The sequence below is a fragment of the Periplaneta americana genome, chromosome 12 (genome assembly GCF_040183065.1).
Source record: "Periplaneta americana isolate PAMFEO1 chromosome 12, P.americana_PAMFEO1_priV1, whole genome shotgun sequence".
Taxonomy (NCBI): Eukaryota; Metazoa; Arthropoda; class Insecta; order Blattodea; family Blattidae; genus Periplaneta; species Periplaneta americana.
Window position 1 is genome coordinate 55,526,822 of NC_091128.1, and position 16,178 is coordinate 55,542,999.

The following is a 16,178-nucleotide window of genomic DNA, read 5'->3' on the forward strand; positions in this document are numbered from 1 at the left end:
TATGGGGTGGTTAGATGTGTTGTGTATGTGTGTGGTGGTGGTGGTTGGTTTTCTGTATATTTTGAAGTTGTGTTTGTTGTCAATTTTTGTTATGGTGATGTCTAGGAAATTTATGGAGTTATTGTTTTCTAGTTCCAGTGTGTACTGAAGTTTTGGGTGTGTTTTGTTTATGTATTGGTGTAGTTTGTGTATTTGTCGTTTGTTCCCTTTGTATAGTATGAGTATGTCGTCTACGTATCTCTGCCAGTATATTATGTTTCATGTTTCAACACTTTTCAACACGCAAACGCACCCCCACAACAAGCAGCGAAGTTCGAGATGACACCGAGATCTAGTAGGCTCTGAGGATGGTGTGAAGAAGCACCGAAACAGCTGTAAGCCAAAGTTGTTTATGTAATTTAACACGAGTAACTTTGCCAATCAACCAATTATTTAGTATTTATTTTAAACTTATGTCTAAATGGCACGCTTAAGTCGCTTTTGAAGTTTATGTTTCTGTACAACAACGAACTGATCATTCATCACTGCATATTATATCAACAGAGCATGTCTGGACCAACAATTACAGATTTTACGACATTAGCTCAACACCAGTTTACTTAATTAAATTTAATTGTTCTTGAATAACTATAAATCTTTCCAGATGCTGTTTAAACTTACCAATGCTGCCCTCTCTCTACAGTAAACAATCATTTCTTACAATCTCGAAATATCTCACGTCAGAAGTGTCAAGAATCAGGAACATCCAGCTCTCTCTATCACCTCGTTGTTCCACAATATAAAGGCATATTCAGTGTTCTTCAGAATTCTTTTTAAAATACAAAACATTATACAATTAAAAAATAAAAGTATAATGATTATTAAAAAATGTAACATACAAAACGCTAACGAAGCCACAAAACCAGTACCGAAGCGGTACCGCCCGGTTGTGTAAGGTATATTAGCTTTCAAATAATGTTAACAATTTTAAAAGTTTTCAACTTTTTATACAATTTTATATTTTTATAAAGACATACTATGAAAGCTCAGAACATACCCAGATGAGCTAGAAGTCGTCCACACGTTTCACTGAAAGAAAGTAATTTTTTTTCTGCATCTTGACCAAGAGATTCTCTAAAAACTTCCCTAGTTTCTCCTAACGAACTCTACAACCAATTTAAAAATCCTTACTAGACATTCTTCCTCTATCCTCCAACTATAAACTTCTTATCTCGTTAGGAAGTAGGCTTAATAGTCGTTGTGTATTATTTGATAAAATTAATTTGTTTGCTACATAACAGACCTGATTTTGTAGTACAACATCACCCTATTGGCAAATCTTTTTATTGACAGTGTTCATAACACAACTTAAAACCTTTAACTTCAGTTCCGTCTCGAAGTGATCCCCAATATTTATTTATTTATTTATTCTGGTAGAGTTAAGGCCATGAGGCCTTCTCTTCCACACTACCAGAAGTGAAATACATAATGAAACAATGACAAAAATAGTAAAGTCATACTTAAATATAAATATAATTTTCATACACAGTAACAAGCTTACACGGGCTATAATGAAATATTAACTGAACATGATACATAATTAAGTTATTTATAATTCATATCCTAATTCTACTTTATGATAGGCCTAAATGACAATTTATATGCACAGAGTAACCTCTAAAAATCGGCTAACACTCACAAATCAGTTTAATGAAAATGTATGTAATTCTTAATTCTTAATTTAAATTGATTAACCGTTCGGCAATCCCTGACATGACGAGGTAAGGAGTTCAATAGGCGATAAACTGACACTGTGAAAGAGGATGAATACAAAGAGGTACGGTGACGAGGAATGGATAATAAGGCCTAATGTTGATTCCGTAACGTTGTAAGATATTCAAAGCGAGTTCTCAGATATTTTGGAGTAGAAGTGAACAATATTCTAAACAGAATAGATAAAGGCGGACCCATGAAAGAACTTCAAAAGATGGCGTTATATGGTCAAATTTACGAGTATTGCAGATGACGCGGACACACACATTATGAACACGTTGTAGTTTTTCAACTAATTTGACAGTTATATTTGTCAAGAGAGAATCGCAGTAATCAAAATGGGGCATCACTGACGATTGAATAATGTTTCTTTTTATGGAAAGAGGAAGATAGTTTCGCAACTGATATAGAGAGTGGAGCAATGAAAATATTTTCTTACAGATGTGAGTTACTTGACTATTCCAGTTTAGATCTCTGTCCATTAATAATTCAAGATTTTTTACAGTGTCGCTATGCTTAATAAACGACCAATTTATTGACAGTCTTGGTATGGTTTTGTCGTCAATTGTACTGAGTAAGCGCTGATGTCCCAATACAATTGCCTGCGATTTTCCTGGGTTTAACCTCAGTCCAAATTTATGTGTCCACATATAGATAGAGTTTAGGTCTTAAGTTATTGTGGTCACTGTATCAGTTAGTTCACCAGGACGAAAGTGTATATAGATATGTAAATCGTCAGCAAACAAGTGGTATCTGCAGTGCTGTATGGTTTTTGTCACGTCGTTAATATATATCGTAAATAGTAGAGGACCTAGCACCGACACTTGAGGAACTCCAGATTTCGTGAAGCGCCATTCAGAAGAGAAATCACCAATTAATGTACACTGCTGACGGTCACGAAGGTAGGATTGAAACCAAGCGACAGCATTATCCGATAGATACAAGTTTGTCAATTTGCATAAAAGGAGGTCAATATCAACAGTATCAAAGGCCTTGCTGAAGTCAAGTAAAGTCAATAAAGTCAGTTTACTGTCATCCGTAGCTTCGCGTATGTCTTCATTGACTTTTAGTAACGCAGTTGTGGTGCTGTGGCCAGTCCTAAATCCTGATTGGTAATCGTCAAGTAAGCCGTTATGGTTTAAGTATGCTGTCAGTTTCTTGTTCCAGTACTTTTGATAATTCAGTTAGGATGCTAATAGGTCTGTAGTCGTCCGGAGAAGATAGAGTTTTATTTTTGGGAAGAGGACGGATTAGGGCTTTTTTCCAAAGACATTATGAAAAAATCTGCCACTCTCCAAAACTATCGACAGTGACTCCGCAGGACGTACTGCGGAAAGACATATTCGAATGGCGAAGTGGTCGCTACCATGAAGATCACGGATGACCAACTATTCCAAGCATGAGGACAAAATTGGGCTACAAAATGGAGAGATAACATGTAGTATTTACCATTGGCTATAGATATATAGGTTACCTCGCCTGTATTAAGGACAATAAGATTCAAACGAGCACGTAACTCAATATTTATGTCCTCTGTCAGCATCTGTATGGGTGCCCCAGTTATAGTGGGAAGCATTGAAACCTCCCATCAAAAGAAAAGTGGCGTGAAGTTGTTTAGTAGTGGCCTGCAAATCTTGTTCTGTGAACGGCATATTGGGGAGAGTAAGTACAAACAGGCTGATATTGAAGAGATGGACGATAAATTGATTCTTCTAGCTATAATTAGTAATCATGAAAACTATGAATCAATGATAAAGGAATGAAAGCTGTCTCTAGTCAGGATAGCACAACCTACATTGGTCCTCACACCGCCAAAACGACCACAAAGATGTACTCTGTATCCCCGAAGACTCAGGATATATTTGGGCTTAGGTGTGTTTCTATTCTCTCGATCGAGATCTAGATCTATCCTCCAAATTGGGTATGTAACGTCGAGCCTTCCTTCAGTCTTCGAGTCGCGCTTGTTTGTCGTCTCCTAAATCTGGCGGATATATAGTCGAATAGCAAGGCCATAGCTATCATCAGACTCCACTATCTGAGTAGTGAAGTCTACAAATTTAATGTCTGAGTTGAAGTTTCTAAATTACCATTATCTGGCGTCGCTGTGAAAGACGGCGTTTGCCAAAGGATATATTATGTTGCAATGTTTGTATTTTCTATTCAAGTCACTAACAATGAGTTCATGGACGAAGAAACCTTCCTATGTAGCTGCAATTATAGCTACCTTCCTGTATGAGGGTTGATCTCTATGCTGTAACCCTGACCTATTTCTAGTTTGGCTACATGTAAAGTTACAAATCTGTACTTGTCCGCGTTGGCTCTAGTAGCTGTTCGAGTGGCCGAAGGTGCTGAGTCAGTGGAGGAATGGCAATGTCGAGCGAAGTGCAAAAGAAGGGAATGTTTCCATCTCAATTTCACCAAGATATGAAAGCTACCTTGGAAGAATGTACTGTATCTTATGGTATTGTAAAGAGATGGTGTAAAATGTTTAAATATGGGAGAATAACGTGTGAAAATTAATATGATTGCGGCCCTTCGAGAACTGTCACAACACCAGAAAAAATCAATAATAAAGTGCATGATTTAGTCCAGCAAGATCGACGAGTCACTATCATTGATATAGTAGAGGAAATAGGCTTATCATACTATGGTGTCGACAATTTTTGGTAAACAAATTGGACATTAAAAAAATAACTGCAAGCTGGGTACCTAGAATGTTAACGCCGACGCAAAAGCGACAAAGAGCAGTGCTCTGCGAGCAGCATTTAGCTAATTTTAGAGCAAACAAAATTCTTGAATGGTATGTGACTATGGATGAGAGAGACATGTATTCACCACTATGACACTGAAATCAAAATTAAAAGTATGGAGCGGAAACATACGGGTTCATCGATCCCTAAAATGTGCAAGGTGTAGCCATCAGCAGGCAAGGTTTTGCTCTTTGTTTTCAGGGATGACCAAGATTTTATTTTGACAAACTATTTGCAGAAAGAAGCCACAATAACAGATCTTTATTATGCAAATTTAATTGGGAATTTTCTGGATACTATCAAGGAGAAACGTCGTGACAAGTTGAGACGAAAGGTTCTTTTCCACCAAGACAATACTCAAAGTCAGAAGTCCTTAGTTGCAATGGCTGCAATTTCAACAGCAGGATTTGAATTGCAGAACCATCCACCCTATTCACCAGATCTGGTACCCAGAGACTTCAGTCTGTTCCCAAAACTCAAAGAACACCTACGTGGGAAGAAATTTACATGCAATAATAAAGTCAAAAAGTCAGTAAACCGGTGGTTTGCAGAGTTTGGAGAACCTTTCTTCCAGGAAGCTGTGGAAATGCTGGAGCATCGCTGGGAGAAGTGCATCAATATACTAGGGTACTATGTGAAAAAGGTAAGTTTTTTTCAACTATAAGTGGGTCAGGGCTACAGCATATAGATAGACCCTCGTATACGTACTCAGCTTAGTCATCTGGGTCTCTACTGAGAAGACTGTGTGGTGTAGAGAATAGTAGTGCACACAACTGCTGGAGGTGATTACACAGCATCCAATAAATTTTTACATGAAGTTTTGGGATAACATAAATTGAAGGGTTATCATTAAGCTAGTCTGCAGTACTGGCATCCAAGTTATATCAGTCTTATCTTTTCATGAATTAATCATGGATTAACATTTTTAACATCAAGAACTGAAGAAATAGTTTAAAAAAATAATTTTAAATCTTTAAATTAAGCAGGAGTCACTAGATCTCACTCATGCAGTCTTTCAGTGCTTCAAGGTGTTTGTTGGCTATGTTCTCGAGTGGTATTTTCGATTGGTGGAGTCGATTGTGGGAATAAATCGATTGCATATAATTTTACCAAGGCATTAAATTTTGTTTATATTACATCGTGGACTTCAGAAGACAATTGTGTTGCTGCAAGATAATATTGCAATGCTTCTATGCCCCTTGCACTATCAAAAGCGGAAGCTATTGTAAAATAAGATGGTAGAGTTATCTTGTGCTTCAATTCTATTCTCGGTCTTTCATTACTCACGTGACGAAAACGTAAAGGCTTGTAGCTATCAAGGTCCTAATTTTACGCCATCCCGGTTGTATTCACGCAAACAAATTTTAGGCCTAAATTCTTTCACAGACCCAGCACTTACCGAGGATATCATTCTGAGGTAGCCACTTCCCCAGCTTCACATTCGGTGGCTGTCCTGGCAGGGTCTCTGTCTCCCACTTCCATAACACCTTCTGTTTTAGTTTAGAAAACGCTTTCAAAATGGCGTTCCTCTTAGATTCGGGCATTTGGGAACTCTGCAGATTTGAGCCCATGCTGAAGTAAATCACTCCATCCGGAGCGTTGTCCAGGTACTGCTGCAAGTCCTGAAACAGTGAGTGGTGTCATGTAAATCCATGAAGCATCTAGCATCTTAAACATAACATTCAGGGAAATTTGTGTTGAACGAATTGTATGAACTAGATGTGCCACTACTTATAAGCTAATTCAATGAAGATTTCTGTTATATATACGGGCTATTTAAAAAAAAGGTAACTGAAATTAACCAGAGCAAAACCATTCTTACATAACTGAATGCTACACATGGCGTTCGTCATTGTTTATTTACTCCCTGCGGTTAATGATCTGTGCCCCAATTTCTTTAAATTTACAGACACTTCCTTTTCGAATTCTCGGTATTACTTGCCAAAATGAAACCTCGCGATCGTAAATTCTATAGAAGGCAAATAACCTCATAGTTGATAGAGCAACGTTTATTTATATGAACATCAAATTTGAGAAGGATATGTCACTATCTGAGTCAGAGTTCAGTTCGAACTTTTATTCAACTTCATATACAGAGTGATTCACGAGGAAAAGTAAAAAATTTAGGATACGATATCTTAGGCCATTTTGAGTGAAAAAGTTCATATGAACATAGGTCCATTTTCGAACGATAGCGGAGCTAGATGCATTTTTTTTGGTAAAAGTCTCGCCCCAATGTGAATCAGACGTTACCATATGCTGCTGACGTGAGACAACATCACCGATGAATGATGTAACATTGGAATCTACATTGTGAGCGATGTAGATAAGAGAAGAGAAACAAACCGGGTGATGGGGCATTACAAATGTCACAACAAATACGCTATCACTTATCGGTTCACAGCATTTCAGTCAGCTACCTACAGTACAGTAGTTACCGGAAATGTTAAGTTGTGTTTTTCAAGATGCCTTATAAATTTTCGACTGCAGAATACGCCGATATTGTGTATGTTTATGGTTTGTTCGATGGAAGTACCTTGTAAGCCGTCGTTGAATATGAACGACGCTTTCCTAACAGAAGGGTACCATATCGAAGAGTATTTACTGTCTATGGGGTTGGGTGAAAGACTTGGTATAGCAAAGGAACGAAGAAACGAGAGGAGCACTAATCGACCGTATTTTGGATGCGGCATAAAGACAGCCACGTGCAACTCTCACGAGCGACCAGCGCGATTCACGCCCCGAGCGCAACAGTGCATTGAAGCAGGAGGAGACGCCTTTGAAAACGCACGAAAACATCGACCCCGACTTCTAGAATATTAGGTATGTATGCATACGTGAATATAAACTTTAAATTTGTCCGTTATCTGTCTCTAAATGCGAGTTAGTACAATGGAATCTCAGAAGTTTTTGTGAAATCAAAGAGCCATATCTCCGTAACAGTTCGAAAACTGACCTATATTCACATGAACTTTTTCACTCAGAATGACTTCAGAATTCGCATCCTTAATTTTTTTTACTTTTCCTCGTGAATCACCCTGTATACGCAGCTCTATAAAAGAGAGAGAATCTCTCATCGTTTTTTTCCTTCGGAGGAAGGCCTTTTTGTGCAATCACCGCAGCCTTTAGGCTTATTGTGAAACATCCTTATAGACCTATTGGGAGGATTTTTTTAAGCCCGTAGGATCGTTTTTTCAAGCACGTGATTCACGTCTTGATGTCATTGTATCGAGTGATGTTCCTCTGAAGCTTTCTCTGATCGATGGCATCTTTTCGTAATTCATGTGCTTGAACGTGCTGCATCCTTAACCATAGGGACACGCCGCCGTCGATTCCGCGATTCACCAAAGCGTCATCTATCCGAGGGAGCTACACTCCTCCGTTATAACGCAGTCCGCTGATTGAAGCCCCTGCGCTTCTCTGGGGTATGTGCAGCCACCGCATACAAATTCCATCTATAGGCGGATCCGGGAACCACGTCCGCCATGTCCTCCTGATCAACTTGTAACTATTAATGATGATGATTCATGAAACGATGTTAATGAAGGCGAAATGAGTCTAAGGTCCAACGCCGAAAGTTACCAAGCAATTCTGCTTAAAGTAATTGGGGGGAAAATCTGGGGGCAAAAAAAAAAAAAAAAACAATCAGGTAACATGTCGCAACCGGAATTTGAATCCGTGCCCGCTCAACCACGTTCAGGCAAGCTAAGCGTTACTCCACTGCCAAGCTGTAGATTGGAGGAAGTCACCCACTATATTTATGTGCAACGAGTGAGCAAGTGAAGAAAAAAAGTGGCAGTGATAGTGAATAAATGTTTTAGAGAATGTACAAGAGAAAGAGAATGTGGTAGTGACAGAGAATAAAATATATTTTGGATGGAACATTGGCTATTAATAAATTAGGTAGACTAACGCGAAATAAGGTACCGACTTGTAACATATTTTCAATTTCGTTTAATTATGTCTTCATTACCTTCTTTACTTTGGGGATTACATTTTATAATGGTCAAATAGTATGTACCTATACATTAAAACAGTATTCATGCTAATCATGTGATATTTTTCATTAAAAAATCTTTAGTATAATGAAATTGGGTAGATTTAGCCTACACAGCACTTTTTTTACAACCCTCCACACAAAGTACCTCCTTCATACCACAGTACATAATAATTACCAGTCCACACGTGGAGTAACAGTTAGCGCGACTGGCCGCGAAACCAGGTGGCCCGTTGTTCGATTCACGGTCGGGGCGAGTTACCTGTTTGAGGTTTTTTCCGGGGTTTTCCCTCAACCCAATATGAGCAAATGCTTGGTAACTTTCGGTGCTGGACCCCGGACTCATTTCACCGGCATTATCACCTTCATCTCATTCAGACGCTGAATAACCTAAGATGTTGATAAAGCGTCGTAAAATAACCTACTAAAATAAATAATAATTACCAGCTTTCTGTTCTCCATCAACTGGACAGTACAATGTGTCAAAGGAACGTCACCGTGCAGTACAGGTGCAATGTCGAAAGTAAAGTCAATCTCTAATACTAAATTGAACGAATATATTTCAGGCTCTGTAGAAAATGTGCTGAATATTGTGAATGAAAAATTATTCTTCAAACTTCGTAATTGTCATGCGTCATGTCGTCATGTGATGTGATAAGACTCTCAATGTTAGCATCATGTGAACACAAACATTAACAAGCTTATGTGAATTATAAGAAGAAAAGTTACAGTCAGGGCCCATGAGATAATGCATTTATTTGATGAAGAATGTGTGATGCATTTATTAAAATAATGCTGACATTTCATTCAAGACATTCTTCGAAAAGTACACACAAATATACAACTTTTCCGGATGAGTCTTACATTGTGAAAATTGTATGTGAAAAACAATAAATCGATGGCCTAGAACCAGACTGTTCCCAGTCCATTTTACTATTTTTTTTTTCAGAAGAGCTATTTTAAGCTCCTGGCATTCAAAGCTTCATGAAACACTTTGGAATAGCTTCATAGCAACCTTATGAAGAGGAATATTTACAATTTTGTTCGATTCATATATGCCGACAAGAACTGGAACACAATGAAACACAGATTTCTTTCTTATAAAAAGTTGGACTTAGAACAGTCTGGTTCTCAGCCATCGAAATGACAAATGCGTAGATGACTTTGGAATTAATTAAAAATGAAAAAAATGTGGTGTTCCTTGAGGAGGCTACTGTTTCCTTTGGTCGTCGTAAGTTAATGTCATTGTTGGTGCAATGAACCCAGTTGAATATAGTAAACGGTATTTTAAACGGTTTGGGTCGAACAGGGACTGTATTTCAAGTTGGTGGATTGATACCAGTGGGTTGACAGTTGGAGATTGTTTCACATCAGTCTCCATTTCCGTTAAAAGTGGTTCGAAATTGTTATTAAGGTGAATGACGGGGGTGAATTTCTACATGATGTATCGACGAAATAGGAAGTTCGGATCTATTGGTATCAAATTATTTTCTGCGTACTTTTAATTACATTTTCTGTTCCAACACGAATTTTATTTATGTTTACTGTAATTATATCCTGTCTTGATAATTTACTGTAGCTGTTAAATTGGATGAATGGGTAAGTGGAGTCTAATCGAATTACATATGCTTGAATACACTAGAGCAGGCCTGCACTCGTAAGTAGGGGAAATATGGCGTCAGCCTCACTTCACTTCTATTGGGGATGATCAACTTCCGCGTAGAGTTGTTTACATTCTCTGCCCGTGCAAAGATCCATCATTGACGGCATATAATTTTCAAAAAGGATTGTAATAAATTCATCGTATTTATAATGCGTTATTTCGTTTCAAGGTATACCATTATGCTACATTTCCTGTCGATAGTTTCTTTCAGATTTCTTTGCACCTGACCTGCTTTAGATTTTCCAAAACTTTCCTCCTATCATCACCTACGGAAACATAAATTTATAGCATTTAAGTAATGAACCTTGAAAATCACTATTAATTTCAATTCAAAATGAACACAACGAGTGACGCTATTAATTTCAATTCAAAATGAACACGAGTGACGTCCTTAATTTAACAGTATATAAATAAATAATCAATATACAGTTGTTAATAATGAACTTAACCGAAGGTTTGTGCATTCCATAATTCTTAATATGGGCTTTGTTGAAATGTGGTTTAATATTGAAATGACGAGTAGAAATAAATTGGATGGTACACAGTAAACAAGCAATTCTTTCGTCTTCAACAACAAAATAACCATATTCTCATTTCCTTTGGAAGTAGTATTTCTTTATGGGTTTAGATTTTGCCATGTTCCAGTTCTCTTTAAACTGCAGTACGCGTATTGTGTGTATACATATATATACATATAATTTATTTATTTATTTATATACAGTATATATTTATTTATTTGGCTGGAGTGCGTTACAATGTTGAATGGCAGCATTGACAACCGGTCATATAGCTATCACTCACTTATCAACGTACAATTTATTTATCGTCATATTACTAGTAAAACCAATTAAGACCAGTAATGCAAGTTTTGTAAAAACAGGAATTAAAACTTTATTAATGCACGAAAAATCATAATAAGTTCTTCAAATAAAGTAATTGGTTTGTTGCCTGCATGCAACATTTCGGACTTAATTCATTTTAGTAGAATACGGAGCACGAAATACAAGTCGGGGACTGTACTTAACTTATTTTACACAAAAAGTGGACTTAATCGGCTTTACTAGTAATAGGACGATATATACATAGGTAGACCTTCTTGTATTGTATGCACACATACATTTTAAAATTTATTTTACATGTCTTTTAACTTATTTATTTCCCTCATTCATTTTCTCTTACTTTATAAAGGTATGTTCCTAAGGATTTTATTATCTGTACATTTGTAATTCTTGATAGCGTATTGTATACCTGCCCCCGCGAGAATGAATGTTGATGCAGCCGAGTGTAACTACAACTTCATGACCGCACTGGTAGAAAAGATGGGTGGAGTAAGAAGGGGTAGTAAGGCAGTCTCTCTGAGGAGTTACAGTTCTGCAGGTCTGCACTAGAGTACTGGGCTATGTTCGCGAATTGACAGATTCAGTAATAAATGAGTTGTCGTCTGGATGTAGGAGTACCAGAATGAATGCAAGGTCATCATTTGTCAGTTCGCTAGAAGAAGCCATTAGAATGTTTGTGTTAAGTTCTCTGACTTGGTCGTAAACAGGTAAAGATACTACACTGAGATAAATTTGATCAGTTATTGCAGTCAGTCCCTTCAACAGGAGTATGAAAGTAGAGTATGTAGCTCAGTGCTAGAGCTGGTCTTCTATCGATCTATCGTCCTATCCGATCCCCGATCAGGTGGTGATGAAATTTTGTGGTGGACAAGGCTGACATTACAGAGGATTTTTTTTTCGGAGAACTCTCGTTTTCCTCTTTCATTTCACTAACACACTGCACTTCCCCTTATTTCATCTGTCATGTACAACAGTTAAAAATAGGCTGGGGTGAATGCAGCCTTAGAGATAGTTCGGGTTTCTCATGCTGATATAAAAAGGGCTTAAAGCTCCGGGCCCTAGAGCTTATCGGGTACCCGTATTAAGGATGGAACCTGGTTCAGTGAGTGCTAAGCCAGTATGACCCACCTGTGAGCATCAGATTCAGATTGTCACTCAGACTACCTGTCAGACATGGACAATCATCACATACAGTATATAATAAAACTGAATGTAACACTTTATCAGAATGTCCTCTATGTGACCTTCGGTATATCTGTCTTGTGGGATAGAGCGGTTTGATCCTGACAATATTTTCATTTGGTCCCTGGACTGCTTCCTCATGGATGTAGGTGAATATAGATTTAGTATTTGTGTCAGAAAATAGGATTCGCAGTTTACAGTTTTAGATGAATTAAAGCTTTCCTTCATGACTAAGTTACAGCAATAAGCACCGAAGTGCAAATAATTAACCAAAGGTTGTTTGTCAATATTTTTATGAAAGACCGAACACTTTTAATGATCCCACTCATGTTTCTGACCCCATCATAAGCCTGTCCTCCCAAGATTTGCCAATGGTAGTTGTAGTCTAATGACAGCAACACAAATGAGTGATGTTATGGCTTCATCAGAGGTTAAAGCAGTTTGTATAATACTAGGAGCACAAAACAAAGCTGGGATTAATTACCCTATTCAAATCACCGAGCCTCCAATTCAAAATGTATTTTTTCACCTTTTTACTGAGTAAATCAGTTTCCCTCAGAACTGTTTTTCGGAAAATTATTGGACTGATTTCCTTGCCTCCCCCTGCACAGTCGTGACGCCCATGCATATGTTAAGGGTTGGAATTCCAATAGGGTTTCAATGAAGATAAATATGTTGGGATGGTTATGATAAAAGGAAGAACTGAACTTCGAATAGAATGATTCTACGATAGTTGTGGTTTCTTTCGCCAGTATATATTAGCCCACATTCTGGAGAGTGGAGGATCATAGTTTGTAGAGAAATATAGTTTTCAAATATATTTTCGCGAAAGGAATCTACTCTGTCTCCTTCAGATTTACTAACCATCAAGTCATCTGTGTAGCAGTAATCAGTGTCTTTAATTTGTAGAAATGACATTCAAACAAAAGTAGCCTTGGCATACTTAGATATTCTGCATACAGTAATTGCTCTAATCGCATGACGCTGCAGGAATGTTTACCAATGCACATTTTATGACTAAAACTCCAACCGCGGCGCACAAGATACTATACACTCATCACGGCCCTCTCCATTGTCAAACAATAGAATCGTATGTGCGTAATACAGAGTGCGTCAAAAACACTTGACGATTTTTGCAATCCAATACAAATCATACCCGCTGTATGAATATCCTTGTGTTGTGTGCGTTTTGGAGTTCAGTTGAGATGGAACGTTGGTCTACTAAACACCACATTGGTGCGGTAGAGTTGTGTATCAAAACAGAGTCCGTTACTGCTACTCAGCATGGGTTTCGACTGCAATTTGATACACGTCATGTACCTAGTCGCAATACCTTGGTATTGTGAATAACAAAATGGCGTACAGAGGACTCAATAAAGCATAAGCCACTAGGACGTCCTCGTTCGGCTCGTACACCTGCAAATGTGTTCCAGGTTAGGGTTCGGGAAGCACTGCGCCGTAGTCGTAGACGGTCAAGTCGGCGACATGCTGTCGCTCAGTATCAAATGGTTGAGGCAACTTTAGTTCGATTACACTGGCCAACAGAAAAAATGTATCGGAGATGGAATTAGTCATTTCTTACTAATTTTGGGGTGCTAAAAACGAAAATGACCTTCATTTTGGTGGATTAGTTCTCATTTCGATTTTGCGTAGCGTGTTTGCTCGAATTTCACGATTTCTCTCGAGAAGATATTTATTTACATTTTATATGTTATTTATATTTACAGGCTTAGTTAAAAGTCCCGCACCACCTAAGTAACTTTTGAAGCATGTGGTTATGTGACATGAAACTTGGTATGTATATATTAAGAACTCAATAATGGTATTACCGAGTTTTTTCTACTTACGGTTTAACCGGAAGTAATTCCAACTCTCTTATTTTAAATGGAACACCCAATATATATTTTTATTTTTGAATACTGCTCATTAAGAGATTAAAAAAATTACCCACACTTGATACTTCCGTACAAATTCAGTGTTGCTAATATTGATATTGCCGTGGTATCTGAAACTAAGAAAAAGCTAAAAGGAACTCTGTATATGTATGTCGATAAACATATAGTGTAATGGCAGAAAGAAATATACAGATATACAGTGTACGCATTTATAAATCAGTTACCACACAATTACAAAATTTACTAATATAACTTATTTAGCAGCTATCGAGAGATATTTCTTATAAAAGTGAGCCTTACTAAAATAATGGCTCAAAATGAACTAAATGATCTCGTTAGGGACTTATAACTACCTAAGAACAAGGCTGAGTTACTAGTGTCACGACTACTATGATTGCTGATTATTGCTGATCAACAATAATGAATGCCCCAGAAATAAAATAAAGAAGAAAGGCTAAAAAAAACTACGTCTGTAAAGTATGTACATAATATTACATAATATTTAAAATTTATAGAATTTTGGTTTTTATTGAATATATTTTCTTGAATATCTTTTGAACTAGACCCGATAGAAGAAATCCAATGACATTTTCGGAATCAGCACAACAATTTCCTTAAGAATCAATTACCTTAACACCGGAGGTATGAAAAAAAACATTTACTTGTTATTTGGCGGCGAATGAGAAATTCATTTATAATATATTGTAAAGTTAAAAATTTCTTGAAAACAAGAACCAACTGAATATTTTCGTTATCATTTTCGAATTTAGGAGGTCAAATTAGATTGTAATTGATTGATTTTACTTCAGATACATGCAACTTGTTAAAATTTGTTGACCAGTGTTATGATAGAATAATTATCGTCATGCCTTTATAAAGTCAATGGATTTCTAACATTATTTGGGTTTAATATCTCCTTTCAAAAGTTCCTGAACCTTTCTTTGAAAGCAGGAATTTCACCAGGCAATTTACCTCTTCCTAAAATAAAATGAAAACATACATTTTGCAACGCAAAATTCAATCTATCTCCTTCTCAAAAGTTACAATAGGAAAAATCCAATGCTGTACTAGTCGTAGCAAAATGTATACCGTCGTTATAATTAAAAATCTTTTTAGGGTTTAATAATTTTCTTGATTTATTTTTAAAAATTATTTCAGGTCAAAGTGCAGTTTATGATGAGGTGGAGATCCCGAATACTTTTCTCACCACGATTCTATTTAATTGCAGTAATCTTTCTGATCTTCGACGTAGAAATTGCATTATTATCCGGGTATGTGACCACCATGATAATGTATACAGCAACCTCTCTCGGGTTAAGGGAGGAAAACAACAAAATTGTGCATTTCACCAACAACACAGAGGGGGGGGGGGAACGCAGCTAGGAGAAAGAGAGTCACATAAAAATGACAATAGAAAGAAGGAATGGGAAGAAGAGAAAGAAACCAATTAATGTACGAGTCGTTGGTCTTGGACAGTGTTACCATATTTAGCAATAAAGTCGCTAAATCTAGGGAATTTTGAATCAGTCTCGGCGACAAATTTTGTAAAATACGATTAGCGACTTTTCTGCTGATCTTTATATTCTTCCACTTTTTCCTTTCTTTTAAGTTAAAACATTCAACTGAAGTCATGCACTTCTTAGTTTTAGAAGAGGCATGGGTGCATGACTGAGTCGTCTAATGATTCATACGTGAAAGCCCTGATCTCATATGTTTGTGATCAGTGATCAGGGATGAAAGATGCTGATTCAATGATTCTCACGGGTTAGGTCTCTCTCTCAATGCTACTGCTCCAACACCCATAAACGGTGACAACTTTGATTGACACGTTACGAGTCGAGCTCCAGCTAATTCTTGGTTCTTCCCCGCAACGCGGAGATTTTTCACTCCGAACCGACCTGAGAGAGTTGAGTTTTGGAATTTTGTGCCTACAGTTGGTGTAAAGCAAATGAGACTAGTTTTTGCTGGTTTTAATAAATTTTAATATATAAGATTCAATAAGTGTTAGATTTCAGGAAAAAATTGTGGTCAAACGCTTGGGGGAAAATTTCCACTCTTACAATTTGCCAGAAAGTGTAGTGTCAATGATTGGATCAAGTG

The 16,178-nt window shown here is 37.2% G+C and overlaps 1 protein-coding gene across 2 annotated transcripts in view; it reads right to left on the reverse strand.

Annotated features, from left to right (window-relative positions):
• LOC138710455 (UDP-glycosyltransferase UGT5-like) overlaps positions 1-16,178 on the reverse strand; it is a 77,760-nt gene that overhangs the window by 10,105 nt on the left and 51,477 nt on the right. For both annotated transcript variants that reach the window (XM_069841352.1, XM_069841353.1), the window contains exon 4: positions 5,902-6,124. In XM_069841352.1, coding sequence (XP_069697453.1) covers positions 5,902-6,124 — 223 coding nt within the window. The remainder of the gene's footprint in view (positions 1-5,901; positions 6,125-16,178) is intronic.